The sequence below is a fragment of the Macaca nemestrina genome, chromosome 6, assembly GCF_043159975.1.
Source record: "Macaca nemestrina isolate mMacNem1 chromosome 6, mMacNem.hap1, whole genome shotgun sequence".
Classification (NCBI taxonomy): Eukaryota; Metazoa; Chordata; class Mammalia; order Primates; family Cercopithecidae; genus Macaca; species Macaca nemestrina.
The window spans coordinates 8,957,407-8,981,185 of NC_092130.1; the positions used below are offsets into that span (position 1 = coordinate 8,957,407).

Consider the following 23,779-nt stretch of genomic DNA (forward strand, 5'->3'; position numbering starts at 1 on the left):
GAGAATGGTGGGAACCCAGGAGGCGGAGCTTGCAGTAAGCCAAGATCGCCACTGCATTCTAGCCTGGGCAACACAGCAAGACTCCATCTGGAAAAAAAAAAAAAAAATCTCTCTGTGACCGCACTTGGTGGCTCATACCTGTAATCCCAGCACTTTGGAAGGCCAAGGTGGGTGGATCACCTGAGGTTGGGAGTTCGAGACAGGTCTGACCAACATGGTGAAACCCTATCTCTACTAAAAATAAAAATTTAGCCAGGCGTGGTGGTGCATGCCTGTAATCCCAACTACTCAGGAGGCTGAGGCAGGAGAATCACCTGGGAGGCAGAGGTTGCTGTGAGCCAAGATCGCACCATTACACTCCAGCTCTGGGCAACAAGAGCGAAACTCAATCTCAAAAAAAATTAATTGATTAATTAAATAAATAAATAATAAATAAAAATAAATAAAAATCTCTGGCTGCAGCCTGCTGGAAAGATGGAAGGCAGGACAGGGCAAAAGAAGACTAGAGATGAGTTTGCCACTGTGATCCAGGTGAGTGATGATGGAGGCACAGATCATGGTCACATAGAGCTGGAGAGGTCTTGAGAAATGTGAATAAAAAGAGATCAACAGGATATGGAGATGGGATGGGCCAAGAGCCAAGAATGACCAGCAAGGTCCAAGCCTGGCAGCTGGGTGGGCAATGGCACCACTCACTGAAATGGGGGGCATGGAAAAAGGATGGTTTCACCTTGCTGGGTCTTGAGCTGGTGCCATTTGTCCTGCAGAAAGCCTAGGCCAGGCAGCTGGCCCAGGGAACTGGCCAGAGAGGGGCAGGCTGGAGAAGGACGCCCAGTTTGGTATCAGACGTCAGGGTAATTCCAAACTCTTTTGGGTACAGAGTTGGGCCTCCAGAGCCAAGTTCTGGGATGCTCTTTGCCTCTGGCTTCCCGCCATAGGCATCATCTGCAGAGAATATTCAAAGATGTAAACATGATGATTTCATCAAGGTCCGCGCGTTAGGGGACACATGTGCAGGCGATGGCAGCCCATCAAACCGTGGAAATTCTGACCCAGGATGTTGAGACACAACAATATGGAGGCTTCCCTCCCCCGCATCCCCTCTGGCCCGCGCCCAGTTCTCAAAAGTGGTTAATTAATGTAATGAATTATGACAAACGTGGATGGCGCCTCTGATTTGCTGACAGCTGATACAAACAGAGGCGGTGGCCAAGAAACCCAATGCGTACATTACACACACACACACCCCCCACCACCACCACATACAACTCCACCAAAAATAGCTTGCAGCTAGGTTTGTAATTCAGTGACTTTTCCATCTGTACTGGAACGTGGCAAGAAATGACTGCTGCTGCGGCTCAGGGTAAATGAAGAGTTGGAAATATGTTGTCTCCCTGTGTTTTTAAATTATAAAGCCTTTCTTCTCCTCACCTCTGCCTCTCCCTATGACATACAGTCTAGGGTTACCTTTAGCCAACCCTGTATTCAGTGATGAAAGGAAGGGACTCACATTCACTGAGGACCTACTATGTGCCAGGGCTTTGTATGCTAAGTCAGAACTCTTTTGGTTGTAAGCAACAGAACTCCAACTGAATCAGCTTAGGAGAAAACGAAAAAGGGTGGATGTGAAAAGGCCTCTGAAATATTTCATATGATCAAACAAAAATTGAATAGTCGAACTATAAGAAGGACCAGGAGATAGCTAGGGCCAGTGACTCAATCTGCACCAGAGCTGAGGGCCTCCCCACCTTAACATAACATCTATCTATCTATCTATCTATCTATCTATCTATCTATCTATCTATCTATCATCTATCTATCATCTATCTATCTATCTATCTGTCTATCTATCTATCTACATTTGATTCTCACTAGTCACAGATTCCATATTTGTGAATTCACCTACTTGCCAAAATGTATTTGCAACTCCCAAGTAAATATTCATGGCACTTTCATGGTTGTTCATGGGCATGCATGGAGTGGTGATAATTTTTTTTTTTTTTTCTGAGACAGAGTCTCACTCTGTTGCCCAGGCTGGAGTGCAATGGTGCAATCTTGGCTCACTACAGCTTCTGCCTCCTGGGTTCAAGCAATTGTCCGGCCTCAGCCTCCCAAGTAGCTGGGACTACAGGCGCCTGCCACCATGCCCAGCTAATTTTTGTATTTTTAGTAGAGAAGGGGTTTGCCATGTTGGTCAGGCTGGTCTTGAACTCCTGACCTCAGGTGATCCACCCTCCTCAGCCTCCCAAAGTGCTGGGTTTACAGGCGTGAGCCACTGCACCCACCTGTGATAATTTTTTGAGTCATATGATGCACATGTTTCCAGCTAAGGTCAAACAAGGCAATGCTCTGCTTCTTGTTCAGCTCTCATTTTATAAACAAGCATCCTTTTCAAGGTCCATTTAGTGCCACATTTTTATCTGGAGAAGCTTCATCCAGGAGTTACAGTGCTGCTGACCATGTGTTCAGTGTCAATGAATCCATAATATATATTAAATAAAGTGTTTAAACAGAAACACACATACAATGAGGTATATGTTGATCCATGGATGAAAACGCTGTGACCAGAAGTTCACGGGAACCTAACCCTGTGGTTCCTCTGGGAGCAGTAGGTTGGTGTTCACTAGTTTCATTTGTGGCAACTTTACAGAACATAACTACCACCAGAAATGACAGTCAACTGTATCTCCTGTTTCTCCTTCTCTTGGCCTGCTTCCCTCTCTCCAACTCAGTGTCCGCGGCAGGGCAAGGAACAGGTCGCCAACAGGGGTGCCTCATAGCCTCTGCCACCAGAGAGGGGCTTTTCATGTTTGAAAAATCCAGGACCAGCTGGCGCGGTGGCTCAAGCCTGTAATCCCAGCACTTTGGGAGGCCGAGACGGGTGGATCACGAGGTCAGGAGATCGAGACCATCCTGGCTAACACGGTGAAACCCCGTCTCTACTAAAAAATACAAAAAACTAGCCGGGCGAGGTGGCGGGCGCCTGCAGTCCCAGCTACTCGGGAGGCTGAGGCGAGAGAATGGCGTAAACCCGGGAGGCAGAGCTTGCAGTGAGCTGAGATCCGGCCACTGCACTCCAGCCTGGGCGACAGAGCGAGACTCCGTCTCAAAAAAAAAAGAAAAAAAAAAAGAAAAATCCGGGACCAAACCAACTATAGTGGGAGTGGGGGATCTTGTGTGTATACAGGGTGTCTCCTAGTGAAAATACATAAAATTCAGGAACACCAGTTCCTAAAAGAACAGAAGCCTGCTCTCATATGCCTGGAAAAAAGACTAAGCAGACAAACATGTCACTCATTCACACATACACACACACACGTGCACACACACGCACATATTTATTTAATTCTCATTGCACAAGTTTTACTATATCCACATACCACCTGTAACACTACCATCTAGTTTTTCTTAAATTAAGTCTTTATTTTTTTGCTTAAATGTATGTAAAAGGAAAATTTATATTTCTATCATATGTAGAAATTGATCATCAAAATAAACTTGTAACGTTAAAATAAAAAGCAAATGTTAGTCCAGAAGCCATCTGAAATCCTTTCGCCTGAAATTGGCCATATGTTTAGAAACATAGGTTTATGTTTTAGTCTCTGTCTCTGAACTGGGAGCTCTGTTCCAAGGAACCATCTCTCATTCACTGCAGCCCAGCGCAGGACTGGCACATATGAGCGTGCAATAAACATTTTATATTTAAGCTCAGGTTTCTGCCACCTGCATCTTCCTCTTACGTATATTGGAGAGGACACTGGTTGAAGAGGAGCCCCTCAAGAGGAATGAAGGGGCCGGGTGAGGTAGCTCATGCCTGTAATCCTGGCACTTTGGGAGGCCTAGGCGGGAGGATCGCTTGAGTCCAGAAGTTTGAGACTGGCTTGGGCAACACAGTGAGACTCCCGTTTCTACAAAAATAAAAATTAAAAATTAACTGAGCTGGTGGTGTTCACCTGTAGTCACAGCTACTTGGGAGGCTAAGGTGGAAGGATTACTTGAGCCCAGGAGGGTGAGGCTGCAGTGAGCCATGATTGCACCATTGCACTCCAGCCTGGGCAACAGAGATCCTCCTCAAAAAAAAGGAGGAATGAAGGGATAGAGAGAGGCAAAGAGGGAATGGAAAGGGGGTGTGCCTAATGGGCTGAATCCTATCTGACCTCTTCTTAGAACTACACCTGCCACAGACCTACTGCCCTCCTGTGTACTTTTCCTGATTCCTCAACATCTTCATCTGGACTGTACCTACTTCCTAAAAAGCTCTCTCTTTTCCCTTCAAGACTCATTCTTCAAATACTACCTCCTCTTCTGTATCAGTTGGAAGCTTTTTAGCAACACATAACAAAAAACCCAGCTGCAAGAGACTTAACTACAAAAAAGTTTTGTTATCTGAGACAATGAGAAGGCCCCATATGACTTAATTCAGCAGTAGAACAATATCATCAAGAACTCAAGCTCGTTCCATCACTTTGCTCAGCCATCCTCAGTGTAGCATCTAGCTTTCCTCATGGTCTCAAGATAGCTACAACAGTTCCAGCCCTCACATCCTCACCAAAATGCAGACTCAAAAAAGGAATCATGACTTCCTTGTGTCTGTTTTTAAGAATCATGAAGCCAGACATTGTGGCTCATGCCTGTAATCCCAGCACTTTGAGAGGCTAAGGCAGGCGAATCGCTTGAGCTCTGTAGTGAAAGACCAGCCTGGGTAACATGGCAAAACTCCATCTCTACAACAAATACAAAAAAATTAGCCAAGCATGGTGTGCTTGAGCCCAGGAGGTTGAGGATGCAGTGAGCTGAGATCACGCCACTGCACTCCAGCCTGGGTGACAAAGTGAGACCCTGTCTCAAAAAAAAAAAAAAAAAGAATCATAAAACTTCTCTAGAAACATGCCCCACCTCCACCACCACCCCTCAGACCCTAGTAGTTTGTTGACCAAAACATGATCACACCCCACCCCCGTCTGAAGCCAGTTATTGGCACAGGGGCTGCAGTTAGCGTGATGGGCTCTAATGAATCAAGACTCACACCTTGTTTGGGAGGCTGAGGCAGGAGGAGCCTGTGAGCCCAGGGTTCGAGACCAGCCTGGGCAACAAAGCAAGATGCTGTATCTACAAAAAATTTTTAAAAACTTAGTCGAGCATGGCGAAACATACCTGTAGTCCCAGTTACTCGGGAGGCTGAGGCAAGAGGATCTCTTGAGCCTAGGAGTTCAAGGTTGCAGTGAGCCATGATTGCGCCACTGCACCCCAGCCTAGGTGACAGAGAGAGACCCTGTTTCAAAAAAGAAGAAAATAAAAAAACAAAAAAAGACTCACCCTTTGAGGATGACGAGGGTAGGGGGGCAAAGTTTCTCTGAAATACCTGACCCCATAGGGGAGCACAGAACCCGAGCCAGGCCCAATTCTGCAGTGAGAAGCCGACCACATTCTTTTCAATACTTCTCTAAATACCCACCCCTCAGGCCACTTGGATAAAATCCCTCTTTGGTCCATGGGAGCCTCGTGTCTGATGGATTAAAATGTCTCCAGTCTTGTCCCCCTTTCTAGACTCCTCTGCATAAAGACCACTCCACGCCATCTCTCTCCTTTGTCTAGACTTGTTGACTTACTTTGCACTTATCATAGCACAGTGTAATTTATAAATGATCGCTTACTAGTCTGTCTTTGTCGCTAGGCTGTGAGATCCTTCCAGATAGGCCAGAATTGTACTTAGATCTAAGAACCTGGCCCAAGGTAGGTGCCGGGGGAAATGCTAGTTCTATTGAATTTGCTGAAATGAATTGTGAGGCCAAGGGAGAGGGGGAGGAGGAAGAGGGAGAGGGAAGCCAGGAGGAAAGAGAGAAGAGGACAAGGCAGTCAATAAAATACAGGCTTTGGCTGCAGACAAAACAGGGGATGCCTGGAAGAGCCAATTCATTAACCGGGATGGAGATTCTATTGTGGGAAATAATCATTTGTTAGCTTAAATAAACCCTTTTACCTCAATTACATGTAATAGAATACAGAAGTATTGACTCAGCCTGGGGGGGAAGGCAGAAGTTCAAACCCACCACCACTTCACTGGCAGGCACTAATTGCCCCAGGGCTTAGGTCAAAGGTTATTACAGGACTGAAATTGTCAGTGAAAATAAAAGCAGGGCCTCGACTCCTGAATTAGCTAATTGCTCCTCTCCTCTGCTGGCTTTGCCCTGGCTTAATTTCTAATAGACGCGCTCTGTGGGCTGGCAGGTCCCCCTGCCCAGCAAGCCACTATTTCCACCTGTCTCCTTGCTAACCCAAACCCACATTCCACTTGGGCCCCTCCTCAGACTGTCTGGAGGTACAGAAAGCAAGTGTCTTAATGCATTAGAGGTTGGCAACAAGAAGGGAATTGAAGCAACTTGGATGAGTTGACTTCTGTCCTCAATCACAATATTACACAAGCGCTATGTTCTTTCTTTCTTTTTCTTTTTTTTCTTTCTTTTGAGACAGAGTCTCACACTATCGCCCGGGCTGGAGTGCAGCGGCGCGATCTTGGCTCACTGCAACCTCCGCCTCCCGGGTTCAAGTGATTCTCCTGCCTCAGCCTCCCAAGTAGCTGGGATTACAGGCGCCCACCACCACACCCAGCTAATTTTGTATTTGTAGTAGAGACAGAGTTTCACTATGTTGGCCAGGCTGATCTCAAACCCCTGACCTCATGAACCGCCCGCCTCGGCCTCCCAAAATGCTGGGATGACAGGCATGAGCCCCCGCACCCGGCCCACATGATGTTCCAGGCACTGTGCAAAGCCAGGTTCCAGCTTTGTGGGTTTCTTTGTGTCTCTGTTTAATCCTCACTAAGTCCTGACACTCTCCGCTAAATTAAACCAGGGCCCTAGGAAAAAGAGCTGATCCCAGGTCAGGGTTGGGAAACGCACAACACATTGAGACCACACGGGACGTCTTTCCACACCAGAAAGCAAAGAAGCCGTCAAAGCACAAAGGCCATGATGACAAAAAGACACAAGAGCCACTTGCAGGAGTCCTCACTGGCCAAAAATTGAAAAATTTGACCTTCAAAAAGAACAGTGACTACTGTGGATTGAAACCCATTAAATAAATTTTAAAATCCGGCCGGATGCAGTGGCTCACGCCTGTAATCCCAGCACTTTGGGAGGCCGAGATGGGTGGATCACTTGAGGTTAGGAGTTCATGACCAGCCTGGCCAACATGATGAAACCCCGTCTCTACTAAAAATACAAAAATTAGCTGACCACGGTGGCAGGCGCCTGTATCCCGGCTACTCGGGGGACTGAGGCACAAGAATCGCTTGAACCCAGGAGGCGGAAGTTTCAGTGAGCGGAGATCACGCCACTGGGCTGTAGAGCAAGATTCAGTCCCTAAATAAACAAATAAATAAATAAATAATTTTAAAATCCAGAAGTTCATAGTGAGACTTAAACAATGCACTCCTCATCTTTGGAGAGTGCTAGTTAACGAATGTTCTGAAAACTGGTAAATAAAGAGAAAGAATCAGGCACTTGTCCTATATTTCCTGTATGAATTGTATCTTGGGGTAACTGAATAGTTGATGGAAAGAAAGTTCTTGTTTTTAGGAAAATCCCAGTCAGTAGACAGTGAAGAGATCATAGAATTTGAAAATTGTCATTTTGCCATCCTCCTGTAATAATGAATTTAGGCCAAAGTTTTTCAGCCTTGGCACAGTTGGTATCTGGGGCCAGACAGTTCCTTGTGGTTGAGGCTGTGCTGTGCACTGCAGGATGTTCGGCAGCGTCCCTGGACTCTCTCCACTAGATGCCAGTGGCAGTCCCCCAGCCCCCAGTTGTGACAACTGGGGAGTTGGAGACAACCAATGGTGTCTCCACGCACTGCTGAAATGTCCCTGGAGAACAAAATCACCCCAGGTGAGAACCACTGATCCAGGCCACAGTCCTCAATGGCTGCACGGATCATTGGAGCCAAGGTGCTGTGGAACCAAGCCACACGTGAGTCTGAGGTAGCCCATGAGATGCTCAAGGAGGCTGTGGTGCCCACCACCACACATCATCAGCCCTGGCCCGAGCATCCCCAGTAGACCAGAAACTCAACGCAAATTCCCCGGTGACATTTCCCCAACCCTTCATTTTTTTCTAACAGAGTTGCCACTCCTGTATGGAAATGATAAGTCCTCCCCAGCTCCTTTTCTGTTTATTTCCCACAGGTTATGTTCTCTCTTAACCACGTGTTTGCACACGTTGCTGCTACTCCCTAGAATGCCTCATCTCCATTTTATTCCTGCCAATGCCTCCTCATTCTTCAGGTCTTCGATGTCTCTTCCTCCAGGAAGCCTTCTCTGACTCCTGTTTTGTACTATCCTTGCCCATTGTTGCTCTTGTCCCAAGTTGTGGTCATTGCTAACTGTCTGTCTCCTCAACAAGACTTGTAGGAGCAGAGACTGTACCAGATTCATTTTTTTTTTTAATCTCCAAGGAAACCAGTGTAGAATAGGCACTTAGAAAATGTTCAAGTAGGCCAGGCACAGTGACTCACGCCTGTAATCCCAACACTTTGGGAGGCCGAGGTGGGTGGATGACCTGAGGTCAGGAGTTCAAGACCAGCCTGGCCAACATGGTGAAATCCTGTCTCTACTAAAAATACAAAAATGACCTGGATATGGTCGTGCATGCCTGTAATCACAGCTACTTGGGAGGCTGAGGCAGGAGAATTGCTTGAACCCAGGAGATAGAGGTTGCAATGAGCCAAGATCACACCACTGCACTCCAGCCTGGGCAACAGAGCAAGACTCTGTCTCAAAAAAAAAAAAAAAAGAAAAAGAAAGAAAGAAAATGTTGGAAGTAGGAAGGAAGGAGGGAAGAGGGGAGGCCCGAGTTGGTGTAAGCTATAAGCATCTGGATGATCGTCAGAGTGTGAGTGCACAAATGAGAACTAGGAACACAACAGCCTTGACCATCTGATCTCCTTCCCTTCCTGCCTCCAGCTCCCATCGCTCCACTTGCTCCACGCTCCTGTCATGCCACATTTCTGTAAACCTTCATACGGCTTTACTTCTCTCCACCTCTGCATGTGCTGTTCCTTCGGCCTGGGCTGCTCTTCCCGCTTTCTCTTTACAGTTAAAGCTCTATTCAGCCTCCCCAAGTCTCCTGACCCCCAGCTCTCATCCGCTTCCCAGCTAGTCATCACCTCCTCTGTGCATCCAAAGCTTTAGGTTCTGCCTCTCCACCTTCCTCTCTTGCTGCCTCAAAGTCCACCTGTTTCCAGCACTCAGCTGTGAGCTCCCCAAGGGCTACCTCTTGACACACCCACAAGGGACTGTGCTGAGGCACCTCTGTGCTCCCAGGGCCCAGGAGAATGTTTTCTAGGTTGATGCTGTGCATCTATGTGTGCATGTAGACCATCGAAGCATGGATTTGACTAGAGTGGGCTCTTCACATTTTTTACTCATGAACTCCCTTAAATAATTTTGAAAACTGTGTATTTTAGTAGAATCCATCTCATACTCAATTAAGTTCATCTAAATCAAATAAATATTCACTGAGAATGAATATATGAGCAGCGATGAGTGAGAGAAAATAAGATTTACACCCAAGTTTTTAAAAAGTGAGTGTGGATTTATAGTAGCCAGTAATCTTTTTGCACAAGTTAAGTGAAAATATTCCCCTCACAAATCAGAATAAATGTTCAAGAATTTACAAAACACAAACTTCAGCTAGGCGCGGTGGCTCACGTCTGTGATCCCAGCACTTTGGGAGGTTGAGGCAGCAGGTCACCCGAGGTCAGGAGTTTGAGACCAAACTGACCAACATGGCAAAACCCTGCCTGCACTAAAAATACAAAAATTAGCCGAGTGTGCTGATGCATGCCTGTAAACCCAGCTACTTGAGAAGCTGAGGAGGGGGACTCGCTTGAACCCGGGAGGCAGAAGATGCAATGAACAGAGATTGCACCATGGCACCATTGCACTCCAGCCTGGGCGACAGAGCAAGGCTCCGTCAAAAAAAAAAAACAAAAACCACAAACTTCCCTCCAAGACAGGATCATTTACTCAACAATGACCAGTAGACAGCAAGTTTGAAAGATTTTACCTCCTTCTCTTTAGAATTGGACAAAATACTTTACAGAGATATAAAGCAAGGAAGGGATGGATAAGAAAATGCTCCAGGCATTCCTCGTTCCCAGCATGCTGTCTCCAAATCTTAAACATTGTGATTCTCAGATGATTTTGTTGGTCAGCAGGTAGGTAGGTAGGTAGGTGGATGGACAGATAGATTGATGGATGGATGGATGAGAAAGTCAGAGAGAGAGAGAGAGAGAGAGCATGGTATGTAGCCATGAGTTTGTGTCCCTGAATGAGTTACTCCTACTGCCAATATTTCTCTTGCTATCATAAGACCCTCCCTTAGTAGTGAATACTGAATGCATTCCAGGACAATATTTGGGGAATGAAAGACACACGGTAACTCAAGAAAAACTGTCAATATTCCCCCCATCTGACTGTACAATATACCTGAATTCAGAGGAGCTCAACATGGGCCAAAACAGGGGCTGCATTTTGCCCTGAGCCCTTACCATGAATGCGTGGCACCAGGATTCAAGGGAGCTCCCCACACTGAGATGGGCCCTGTATTCCATAGTCTGGAGTTTTCTGCCCCTCAGGGAACACACACAGTGAAATGCGGGGCCAGTAAGAGGCATACCTTTCCATTGTAAAATGCAGCAGAGTATTGTGCAAAGTGGGTGGAAGAGGAAACATATCCAGTCAGAGGGGCGTTCTGCAGCAGATGGGTTAGGAAGGAGCTCTTGGAATATGTACACGGATTCCCTAAGATGACAGTATCCATGTGCCTCTTGGCCTGGGACTAGAACACACCCTTGTATGGTGATACTGTACAAAGAAGGCGGGAGCATGCGTGTAAAAGAAGGGCGCAGAACAGTGGTTCTCAAAAGGTGATCCCAGACCAGCAACATCAGGATCTTTCGAGAACTTGCTAGAAATGCAAATTCTCGGGTCTACCCTAGATATTTAAGCAGAAGTTGTAGGGGTGGGCCCCCGCAATCTGTGTGTTCTCGAGCTCTCCTGGGGACTGATGCACATTCGAGTGAGAACCTCTGGTATAGACCTCTCTTGCTTTTGTGATCACCCCTTCTTCCGGTAACGACACTTCCATATTCCTAGCGGAAGCCACCCGCTCCCACTTTCAGACCTTAGAGTTGGGTAAAATTGGCTTATCCCTTCCCCAGCCCGGCTCCAGGGACTGGCCCATGTCCTAGGCCTGGACAATTAAACTGTTCTGTCTCCCTCATCCCAGTGACTGACGTAAGAGTACTCAAGAGAGCGGGTTAAACCAATCAGAGTCCACCCGGGGACTTTTACTGGAGCCTCTGGGAAAGATATGTTCTCTTTCTGCTGAAGTTATTAGTGAGCCTAGAACAGCAGGGAAAGCCTTCCTGAGGATAAAGCCAATACAGCAGAAAGCAAGGAGAGGAGAGTGAGCACCTGGATCCAGCTTTGCCTGAAGCCAGAGGACTGTGCACTTTTCTGTTCCATAAGCCAATACATGTCCTTATTGGTTTAAGTCGGTTTTCATGTGTTTCTGTCACTTGCAGCCAAAAGAATCCTGAATAGCAGAGGAACAGGAGTGAAGGTGCAGAAGGGGAGAAGCAGCAGGTTCTGGAACCTGGTAGACATGGCTTCACCACTTAATAACTGTGACTTTGAGCAAGTCACCTTGCCTCTCGGATCTTCCGTCCTTATGCAAGACAGGAGTCACACCAGCTCCTGGTGTGGCGATTGGTGGGGCGCTGTTCCATGTCATAATAGTCACCCGCGGGATATCGGGAGTCACACAGATGGCCTTGAGCAAGTGACCTCCCTTCTGTTTGCCGGTTTCCTCATCGGTAGGAAGCAGATTAAAAATAAGTATCCAGGAGGATTGTGGTGGGAATTAAGTGAGAGAATTGGGGGAAGGCCCCCGCCAAGCTGGTACTGGAAAGAGACTGAGGGTCTGTGACAGTCTTTTTAAATCGGCTGCACCTCCAACCCACCCCAGAGGGTGGATGACACAGGGCCTGCAGCTGCAGCGGTCAGCCTGGGAGACTGAAGAGCAGCGCAGAAATTCTAGCAAGTGCTAATTGGGTCGTGAAGCTGCCCTGGGGACGGGAGGGGATGCCTGATTAATGGCTGCTTGCTCTGCAGGGGGTCACACACCGGGGCTACCTGCCGCCTTCCCTCCTTGCCAGAGCTGGAAACCTCAGCCAGGAAGCCAGGCCGTCTTGGGACAGCAAGGGTGAGCCTTGCCGCCATCTGGTCCCCAATTCGACTGCCTAATGTTTGTAACAGACCTGCAAGCTAATTGCATGGTCGGGGAGCAGCCTTCACATCTTTAGCACCTAATTCACTATTGTTCTTTGGGAGCCCCAATCCTGCTGCTGTGGAGGGAGGGTTCTGCCCCATTTATGGGGCTTTCAAGCCCGGGGCCATCCCAGCCTGGCCTTGTTAGGCTCCAGCTGGGCAGGCAGGCAGGAGGGCATCCCCTCAACGTCCCGCAGACAGCCTGGGGCTGTGCCTTCCCACACCTGTAACTCACCTGGCTGGCACTGGCAGTATACTCCCAAAACACAGCCTCTCCCACTCATCATGGGAAAGGCCTCCCCACCCACCCTGGTAGGGCCACTTGCTTCTCTGGCCCTCAGTTTTGGAGCTTTATTCCCCCACTCCACCCCCAGCAAAGGCAGGGATGGAGAAGAACGCTGGGAAGGTGAAAAATGGAAACAGGGAGGTCTGGGTTCAAATCTCAGCTCAGTCACTTTCTACCATGGAACCTGGGCCAATTACATTCTCTAAGGGCCTCAGTTTTCCCATCTCCAAAATTTACATCCTAACATCTATCTTGCCAGGTTCTTGTGTCAATCAAATGAGATCAGAGTAACAATTAAGAGAGCAAGAGCTGATCAAGCACGGTGGCTCACGCCTGTAATCCCAGCACTTTCGGAGGCCGAGGCGGGCAGATCACGAGGTCAAGAGATGGAGGCCATCCTGGCCAACATGGTGAAACCCTGTCTGTACTAAAAATACAAAAATTAGCTGGGCGTGGTGGCATGCGCCTATAGTCCCAGCTACTTGGTAGACTGAAGCAGGAGAATCGCTTGAACCCAGGAGGCGGAGGTTGCAATGAGCCAAGATCACACCACTGCACTCCAGCCTGGGCTACAGAGCGAGACTACGTCTCAAAAAAAAAAGAAAAGAAAAGAAAAGAGAGCAAAGAGCTTCCTCTGCCCCAGGAACCGTCCACTAGAAGCTGGATGTGTGCACATCAAGGGGGCTATAAAGCAGGAGGGCAAGGGGTGGCCATAGGGAGAGGACTCTGGGTCCAAACAACGCATAGGGTCGGGGAGGTGGGGAGAGTGCCCTTGTCCCCAAATCCACTTCTGTCCCAGATTCAGGGGCCCTTCGCCACCATACTTGCCTGCCTGCCCCTTGAAATGCTAGGGCAAGGTTCAATCTTCACTCACCTCCTGCACCATTATAGGGCTGGCGGGGTGGATGGTGAGGGCCTCTCCCCACTGCCCTCTGCTGCAAATTTGGGAAGGGTGAGAAGGGCCTGGCTGGCCACTGAAGGGGCCCCCGACTCACCCCACCCACTATCATTCCTATGAACTGGTCATCTAATGGGCTCTGTCATTGACTCACTGGGGGACCTGGAGGAAGTCGCTTCCTCTCTGTGGGTCTCGGCTCCCTCCTCTCTAAAGCAATGAGATGGAGAGAGAAGCCTGAGAGGATAAAGCTCCCTGCCTGGGTCCTCTCCCCTCTTCTGGGGCAGGAATCGTCCCCAGGTGTTTGCTCTGCTCTCTCTGGAGCATTACATTAGCCCCACAAGGTAGAATCGACTGGGATGATGAGAGACGCCACTCACAGAAAAGACGTGCCTTGCCCAAGGTCACACAGCTGGCAAAGTGGCCACGTCAAAGGCAAACTGAAGCACTCCAGGTCCCATATCTCTGTGGTCCCCATGACAGAAACATCCTGGGGAGGGTGTGGAGGGTGGGAGAAGGGCTGCCGTCGGCACCTGGGCATGTGGCCTATGCCTGCCTCCACCCTCTGGTGGGTTGGGAAATGATGGATGCCAAGGCAGAATCAGGGGGTCAAGGGAAAAAGACTGGAATCTGGACAGATGCCAAGAGCTCCAAGCATCTGGACTTGGATCAAGTTAGAGCTCTAGAGACAGAAGGGACTGGGTTTAAACCCCAGCTCCTCTATTTATTAGCTGTGTGACTTTAAGCAAGTGACTCTACCTCTCTGAGCCTGCTCTATAAAGTGGGGTTAAAAATGCCCACCTCAAAGGTTGGTGGGGTGGGCCCAGTAGGATTGTGCTTGGTACACAGTAGATGTTCCAAAAGTCATAGCTGTTATCCCTGGTGTTCCTACCCAGCTGGACTATGGCAACCCTCGCCAGCCTCCTGCCTCAAGCAACCGTGCCTAAGGAGACAGCATCCGTGGCTGGGAAACGTGCCCCCAGACCACTGTGCTTATCATCAACATACTCATAGCTCAGGAAATGTCCAGAAAGTTCTGTCTAGAGGAAACAAAAGCTGGGCCCACATCTTCCAATGGCAGGGATGCTAAAAGGCAGGACAAGGAAAGAACGCTGGTCCCACTGCCCCCAGGGATGGAGCAAAGGCAAGGTCTTTGGTGCAGGAGGTGCGAGCAGCCTGCAGACCCAGGACAGAGGCCTGGGCTGTGCTGGGGGCAGGGGTGCGTCAAAGCCAGTGGCAGGAGGCAGCGTCGGGTCAGAGTGAGAGCCCAGGCTATGGCGCTGCGCAGCCAGCCGGGCCAGGTGCTGCCCAGCCTCCTCCACACGATAGCCAGAGCAATCCCTTTAGGTGTAAGGCACATCACGTGTGGCTCCTCATCTCCAAGTAGAAACTCAAGTCATCATCGTGATCTGCCCCCTCCCCTCAACCCCACCCACTCTGCGCCAGCCGTTCTGGCCCCTCTTCATCGTGAGACAGCCCTCCAGGCTGGGGTACTGTCTGTGGAACACGCTTCCCTCGCTTCCTGCTCAAATATCCCCCCTCCAGAAGCCTCCCTGACTACCCCATCTAAAACAGCATCCTCTTTGCCCTCGCCACGTTTTATTTTTTCTTACGATTTGCCACTCCCTGGCGTTATATTTTGTATCTATTTGTTTTATTATTGACCTTCCCTAATAGGATGGAAGCCCCATGAGGACCAGGGAGGGCTCTGTGCAGTTCACTGCTGGATCTCCAGCCCCTGGGTCGGTGTCAGGCACAGCGTAAAGCCAATAAATATTTTTTGGATGAATGAGCAGATGACTGCTTGCATTCTGGCTCCACAATTTTCTAGCAAACACTCATCTCTTAGGATTATTGTTTCCATTAAATAAAATGATACAGGAAGAGTGAACGCAGCTGACATGTAACAGGTGCTCCATCGATGACAACGTGAATCACTGTGATTATCAGCCAGAGTCTCAGGCTGTCGCCTGTTCACTGTGAGGCCTGTGGCAGGCTGATACTCTCTTGGAGTCTCTGTCCAGTGTGGAAGCAGGGGTGCCCACCTCTCATGCAGGGATACCCACCTCCTACACAGAGTTGTCTGATGGATACCCAGGCAGCGCACCTACTGAAGCCCCCAGCAGAGGTTCCGATGATGTTAGACACTTTCCAAGTGGCAGCCGTCACCATCCCAGAGAGGTTAAGATTTGGACACAGGCCCACCCGCTTCCGCTTTCTCATTCTGTGATCTTGGAGAAGTGGCGTAATGTTATTGAGCCTCAGTTCTCCTCATCTATAAAATGGGGATAATAATGGCATCCTGAGAACACCATGAGATGTGCAGCTAAAGAGCTTCACAAAACTCTACAGAAATGTGCTGTGACGGGCAGGAGGGCGAGCCACAGACATGCAGGACAGGGCCCGGGGTGAAGGGATAAGGCTTCATGATGCAGAGAGCGAGGCAAGATCAAAAGCTATGCTCGGAAGAAGTGGAATGCCAACCCCAGCTAGGAACCTGCAGAGCAGACACTCCTACCCCTTCCCACTGCCTCTGCCCCCACCTCTCCTCAGGGTCTCAGGGGGACCTCTCCCGACCAGCCCTGGAGGGGGAGTTTTCAAGGCAGGCAGGTGACAGCCACAGGACCCCAGCAGCAGAGGTGCCTTCTGCCTCAGGCTATCTCCTGCCCCACCAGGAATATATGGTTTCCCCTACGAAGACACTTAGGTTGGAGGCCATGGAGAGGGGAAAAACAGAAACAGTCCCCCCACTCTAAGCCTGACTGCTCACACAGCCCCAATCTCAGGGCAGAGGACTCACTAACCTTCAATCTGCCTCAATCCCGAGACTGACCTGGCCTCTCCCTGACATCCTGGGACAGGCCCTGGGAAATAAGACCTTGAAGGATGGGTTCTTGGAAGGTAACATCACCAGATTCCTCAAACTCCAGCCCCTGGGAGTTTGAGGAGAGACACGCCAGGTCCCAAACTGACCTAGATCCTCCCACCATATTCCCTTGTTCGACCTGTGCCTGGCAAAACACTGATGGGGAAGACACAAGTGATTCAATCAATTAATCCCTAGACTCGAGCTCTGAGAGGCATGATTTCTTGTCTGTTTTATTCTTTGATGAATTTCCAGTACCTAGAAGAGTGCCCGGCACTTACTAAGTGTCTAAGAAATATATATTGAATGGATGAATCCATCAATAAATGAGTGAATGAAGCAATGAATCAATGAATTACTAGAAGTGAAGTTCCCTGAGGGCTGGGATTTTTTTCCACGTTCTTTGATAAATCCCCAGGGTTTGGAATCGAGCCTTGGCACATGAGAGGTATGAGTAAATGCATATGAACAAATGACTGAAGCGGCCACTGAATCAATGACCCATTAGAATGGAATCTTCCTGAAAGCAAGGATTCCCATCTGTTCTAAGGCTGCCTTCTCCGTGCCTGGTGTAGAGTAATGTTGAATTCAAAGAATGAATGAATGAATGAATGAATGTGCAAGGCCCTAGCTCTCCGTGCAAAGACCACAGATCGATCAGAAAGCATGAGACACAGAGGCCACCCTGCCCCCGCCCTGCCACCAGCCACCACTCGCCTCATGGTTTTTTAAATAATTTGTCTGTTGTTTTTAATTGTTGAGGCAGTAATACTTGGTTCATGAAACTGCAATATACAGAGAGGTGAAATAAATAGCTTATATATATATAATATATATAATATAGCTGGTTTTAAAATATTCCCTTATCATTGGTGTACTAGGTCACGTGAGTCACGGAAGGTCGATAGCAGCATCCTCCAGAACTGCGAGCAAGGCAGGGTCACCATGATTGGACGAGGCGTCTGTCGTCGGGAGGTCGAGGCGCGGAGAATTCCCAGGGGCACGCCTTCCCTGCGCGGTGTCTGGGGCAGCTTGCAGCGGACAATAAATAAATGACTGCAAACCAGAGAGCGATTTTTGTTGGAGTTTGGGGCAGGGATAGAAGATTGGGAAAGTTCGGGGGAGTTTGTTGGTGGGCAGAGTACTACTTTCTCTTTGTTTTTCTTTTTGTTTTTTTTCCTTTCAGAACCTTTGGGAAAAAGGACTTTGGTTTCTCGAAGTGTCGGTTTCCTCATTCAAGTCCTCCTCTGGGGACGAGTTTAGAGTTGTCTGTTCCTAGAGAGAGACAAGCACCTGTGGGTTGACTACAGTCCCTTTGCATGAGTCTTTTGTCATCGGGGGGTTTCAAGTCAACAATAAAATCCTTATCACCCCTCCCCCCAAGAGTTTTGGTTCAGTTTTTGTCTTCTTTTAAACACAATGTACAAAAATAGAGCTTCTTCCTTATTTTTCATGTAAAAATATTCCTCTGATGCAGTTCTCTGGGAGTGTGAGTGTGGCCAGGGCGACCTGAGGGGCCGCGGCGGGGTGGCCTAGGCGGGGTGTGTGGGCCGGATCCGACGGGACCTCTTGGTCACCGTCGTGTACTTGAAGGGCTTCTGAAGCTCCGGCTGCCCCTTGGGGTAGCGCTTCATGAAATGCACGTCCTGCTGGTTCTCCCGGGTCTTGGGACCCTTCCGCGGCCGCCCCTTCTTGGTGAAGCCCACGTACCAGCCGGAGTACTTCGCCGACATCAGGGCCGTGTAGTTGTTCTCCAGAACCTTCTCGATGAACACACACTCCTTGCTGGTGCCATCGGGCTGCAGGGGAGAGAGGGGGAGTATTCAAGAAAAAAAATGACTCAGTGACGCTCGCTAAAGCACAGTGAGCAAGGTTTTTTTCAGGACCATTGCGATCATTGTAGGGACAACTGTAAGGAGGTTTTGCAGAGGGGGAGAGAGATTGAGCTCAACTCTGAATACAGCACAGGCAGGTGGGGGTTTATAACCAAGGAGCAGAGTAGAAAATGACTAAGAGAAAACATCGAGGGTGTGGGGGATTCTGGCTAAAGCCACCTAACAGGGTTTTTGCTGAGGACAGGCCAGGGTGACCAGACATCACCTGGGTGATGGAGGAGGATGAGGACCCTGATCATATATCAAGAGTGAGGGGTTCTTGCTAAAATGACTTATCAGGGCTCTTGCTAAAACTGGATTTTACAAAGAAGTGCACAGATGGGCCTAAGAGAAGGTTCAAGAGCCTGACTCTAGTTTGGCCAAGTGAAGACTCTCTGTTAGGAGGAGAGAAAGGGGACAGTAGGTACAAGGGGCATGGGCAGGAGGCTGTGGCTGGGGCAGCACAGGACAGACAGCCTTCACTTCCTGGATGTGTGGAGTAAACTTTTGTTACTGACTCCTGCATCTTTCCCCCACCCTCCAATTAGGTAACGGACTCCCACTGTCATTCAGAAATCTATTCCTGGCTGGGCGCGGTGGTTCACGCCTGTAATCCCAGCACTTCGGGAGGCCAAGGTGGGTGGATCACCTGAGGTCGGGAGTTTGAGACCAGCCTGACCAACATGAAGAAATCCTGTCTCTACTAAAAATACAAAAATTAGCTGGGCGTGGTGGTGCATGCCTGTAATCTCAGCTACTCGGGAGGCTGAGGCAGGAGAATCTCTTGAACCCGGGAGGCGGAGGTTGTGGTGAGCTGAGATCGCGCCATTGCACTCCAGCCTAGGCAATAAGAGCGAAACTCCATCTCCAAAAAAAAAAAAAAAGAAAGAAAGAAATCTATTCCTTCTTCCCCACTCTCCACCCTCATAGCCCAGGGGCTCCACCTCATCCCTACCAGAGCAATATATCCAGACACTATTTTCCCTTTGGCCTCAGTGATTGGCTCATAGGTGAGCAAGTGACCCAAGCCATCCAGTCAGAGTGTTCCTTGAGACCTTTTCTAGGCAACCCCAAACACAGGTGGATTTAAGCTGGAGGAGTTTGTAAGGCTGAAGCAGAGGCAGCCACTTTATCACCATGGGGGGAGATCCTGTCTGACAGTGAAGCCAGCACAGATAAAGCAAAGCCAAGGAGGGGAGAAGCAGAGAAACTACATACTGGTCATATCATTTGGGCTCTAGATCCAGCCACGTCTGAAGCTCAAGTTACCTCACGGTTATGTGAGCCAATAATGGCTCGTTTCCTTTAAACCAGGTGATGATACTGTGTTCTATCGCGTACAACAGAAATGAGTCCTGATAGATTTGCATAAAACCCGACATTAAATCAGCAACTCAGCTGTAACTCAGCTCCACTGTGATCTAGTTAAATATAAATTACACGTCATGTGGGATGTGGTGCATCTTAATACTTGGTATGAAGTAAGGTGGGGGCCTCCAATAACAAGAGATTTCACATGGTCAAACTCCAAACTGTGCCATCGGTTGTGGGATCTCAGGCTCCTGGGCTGATGTGTGAAATCCCTTGGGAGCCTGGGTATGCTGGGCAAGGAGCACTAGATCTGGAGTCAGAAAACAAATGACCTCTAACACTTCCCTTGTGTAACCTCAGGCCAGTCAGTCCCACTCTGTAAACCTCAAATTCCTCACCTACCTAATGGGAACAATGACTTCTGCATCATAGAGACCCTGTAGGAGTGATGCTTATAAATGAATCTGACACACAGTAGTAGCTTGCTAGAGTATTCCTGAAGGGCAGCTGCTCCTGACAGGGCGCTCTTGGATCTGATCTGGACAAGGGGTGGTGGGGAGGCAGGGTTTTAGTCTCCTCTCTGAGGCAGCCGAATTGTTCGATGGGGAAGAGTGGGAAACACACAAAGTTGGAAGGCCTGAATTAGCAGCACTCGAGTTTCCAACTAACATCTCCAAATTTAGGCCGGGCCCACTCCTCGTTACGGACGGATGCCCAGCCAAGCTGGAAGCCCAGCGGTCTGGCTGTGTGTGGAGACTGAGGTGCAAGTTCCAGCCTTTTGTTTGAAGTGGAAAACAGGCTGGAGCTTCCAGGAACGTTCACCTTTGAGCAGAGGGCAAGCTTGGGCCCTCCAGACAAAGTGCTGAACTTTGCAGAAGGGACAGGCAGGGTAAGAAAACACTCTGGAGGATGAGATCTTTCGAGGAGGCTGCAGAACAGGCAGGGGCAGGCCTGGGACACAAACGTGGAACCCAGAGGACAGTATGGGTGGCGTGAGCAGCAAAGATCTATTGTGAGGAAAGCCAGGGTAAGCGTGCAAGGCAGGTGGAGAGGAGTAGTCCCTGGGCTATGGGTACCCCATGGAAAATTCTGGATGCTGCCTGTCCAACCTGAATCCAGGTTCTTTGCCTGGTCTCAACCAAACAGTAGGAACAAACAGACCAAAGGCTACACCATGATGTTTCCCCATCCTAGAATACCTGCCACTGCCTGGAAAATGGCTTTCATCCCTCCAGGCTCAGCTCAAAAACTGCCTCCTCTGGGAAGCCTTCTAGGACTGCCCTTTATCTCCCTGGGCAATTCCTCTTCCTCATTCAAGACTCCATTCAAGTGTCAAGTCTTACTGGGCTCACGTACTCCATCTTCTGAACCCTATTCCTTCTCCCCACACCCCAACAGAGAAATTCCATATCTGCCCGCCTCCGCATTAGCCCAAGTGCCTGCTGAGGTCAGGGCTGCTTCTCAGTTCCCCTGTTGCTGAGCACAGGCCTTAGCTCAAGACACAGGTGCCCCGAGCATTTGGGGTTGAACGCATTTTCATGAGGATGGAAACCGTGGGATGATACATGAAAGGGGTTTCCTTCTGAAGAAGATAGACTCTCCCTCCTGGATCTGTTATAAATGTCCCACAGACAATCATAAGCTATGAGAGGTCCCTCCTGGGACACACTGATTAGGGAGACAAAGCAAGCTGAGCCCTAGAAATTGTCTAGCCCACTTGGTCTCCCTACTCATTCATTAACCATTTATTGATTGCCAACTACAGGCCAAACATTGCTACTTCCAGTACTGCATTTCATCCTCTTCTTCGACTCTGCTTGGTAGAAGAAAGCAGAGCTCAGAAGCAAATTGGTTTGCCCAAGGTCATGGAGCTTGTAAGTGGCAGAGCTGGGATTTGAACTTGCCCTAGCCACTGCAGCTCACTTCTCCTCTGCCCAGTTCCGGAGAGGTCCGCAAGGGGAAAGGGTGGGGAGGAGCAGGTGCTGCCCATCATAACATCTCACCTCCCCCAGGCCTACATAGCCACCATTGGCACAAAGCGAGGTTTTGGATGTACAAGGAGCTACCCAGTGCCAGACACACAGGCTCAGTGCATGCCTGGGTTCACTTAAAAGGGTTGAATGGCTTTGGCTGAAATTCACAAATCTTGGGAACCAGCCTGGGGCTATGATGATCACAAGCTCCCCTCATGACCTCAGGCAAAAATGGATAAGCACCTAACAGCCCGCTATACCTGGGCTTGACACTTGCCTCTGCCCCTGGCTACCACATGGCTATGACCCTGCTCACCACAGCAGATTCCAAAAACACCTATGCTTGGGCCTGGCCCCCAGAAACTCTGACACGATTAGTTCAGGCAAGGCAGAAGCATCAGTGTGTAGAGAATAAGTGAATATTCCATCCCAGAACCCTGATGATGTAGCAGAACTTGATCTCTTTCCTACTACCACCTCCTACCTCTCGCTTCCCAAACTGCAGCCCTTGTCCTTTGATTTGATCTGAAGATGGAATCCTGATGACCTCCTCTGGCCCCTAGATCCAATCTTACCTGAAACTAGAACTACCCCCTGGACTGCTGTTTGTTGTTGTTGTTGTTGTTGTTGTTGTTGTTGTTTGCTATATAAGCCCCGTATTCCCTTTTTGCTTAAGGCATTTTAGATTAAGTTTCAGCCATTTGCAGCCAAAGTCATCTTAAGGAAGGTGTGCTGGTGGGCAGAGCACTCCCCTGACCTGAAAAGGTCTATGGCTCTATGTTACCCCAAAAAGGACTCATCAGTGATTGCAACAGGTGGTGGCGGATGAGAAAAATACAACCTGGGTTGCATCTCCAGAGATGGGGAAAAAAAATGCCTAGCACATCATGCTAGACACTCAACCACTGTTTACAAAATGAAAGGAAGCGCCACCTCCTGGGCCAGGTGACATGGGTTCCAGAGGGGTAGCAAGGAGAAGGGGGGCCGCCTGAGCATGCAGGGGCTGGGACAGAGCTGGCATCTGATTAGTACAATGCAGCAGAAAGAGTAACTCCAGCAAGGGTCTGCAACCTCTGGAAAGCTCTGTCAAGGGCTTGATGCAGGGACCCTTGCTGTGGCCAGAGATGTGCAGGGTTGGCACACAGATGGCCCAAGGAAGCTGCCCCGCTGAGCCACTCCAAAGGAGTCGGCACTGGAGCTGAGACCAGGCATTCCCACAGGTGAAGAAGTGACCTGGTGACCCGGCTCCAAAGGGGAAAGGGACTAACACTTAGCAAGTGCCTACTCGCCTACTAAGTGTCTGGATTATCATTCCCATTTTACAGATGAGGACGCTGAGGCTCAGCAAGGCCAGGGGGCTTACACTCCCTTGGGTTGATGTGGATAATTCAGGCTGTAGCTTAAGAGTCAATCCACAGACAGCAGGAAACATGTTTCTAATTCTTTGGTGCCCTCAGAGCCCTTTGGCCAGGTACACAGATCTCAAATGAATGGATGCAGAATGGGCCCTCAGGGAGCTCCCAGTGTGACAGAGGATGCAGGCAGGAAGACAAACAGTGATAACCCAGGTCAGCAGACAGGCAGCACAGGGCTGCGCGAGGGCCTGTGGGGCTCCGGGGTGGGTGGGCTGACGGAGGGGTCCGGGAATGACCAGCCAGGACTCAGGGCAAGTGGACAGAGGGAAAGGCAGGCCCGCAGAGGGCCCAAAGACCCGGTCCATGGAACAGTGGTGCTCAGTGCCACGCATCTGGAGCATAAGGAATCCATGTGCCCAGGGAGGCTCCCTGGGGCCTTTGGTGTCCCATAGCAAGGTGGGAGGACCCATGGATGGGTTTGGAGCTGGGTGAGGGTGGAGGGCAGGCCATGTGCTGCCCTCCAATGCCGTATGTGCTCTAGAAAGCCGAAGGTGGACAGCAGGGAAAGGCCTGGAGGTGCAGAAGCCACACACCAGGCGGCTGGGGCAACGATTTCCGGGATGGTAGGAGGCCAGAACAGAGGCCGTGGCAGGGGTTAGGACAGGAGGGGACTCCCAGGACCTGAGGCCCGACTGGGCAGGGAGGCTGTGGCGAGGACCGCAGCCCAGGAGCCAGATTCCCACCTTGGGGGCCAGAGAGTGAGGGGGCGCTGGGCGGGGCAGAGGTCAAGCCTGGACAGGTGGATTTGGGGGCGTCCTCGAGTCCCCCGGGTGGGCCCAGAAGACAGAAGGCTGGCAAGGGATGGGGGCGGGCGTGGAGGCCGGGGCA

The 23,779-nt window shown here is 49.7% G+C and overlaps 1 protein-coding gene across 1 annotated transcript in view; it reads right to left on the reverse strand.

Moving 5' to 3' along the window:
- Positions 1–17,098: 17,098 nt before the first annotated feature.
- Positions 17,099–23,779, reverse strand: part of LOC105480865 (fibroblast growth factor 18) — a 38,858-nt gene continuing 32,177 nt past the window's right edge. The window contains exon 5 of the mRNA XM_011740059.2: positions 17,099–18,177. Within this exon, the coding sequence (XP_011738361.1) occupies positions 17,911–18,177 (267 nt within the window). The 3' untranslated portion in view covers positions 17,099–17,910. The remainder of the gene's footprint in view (positions 18,178–23,779) is intronic.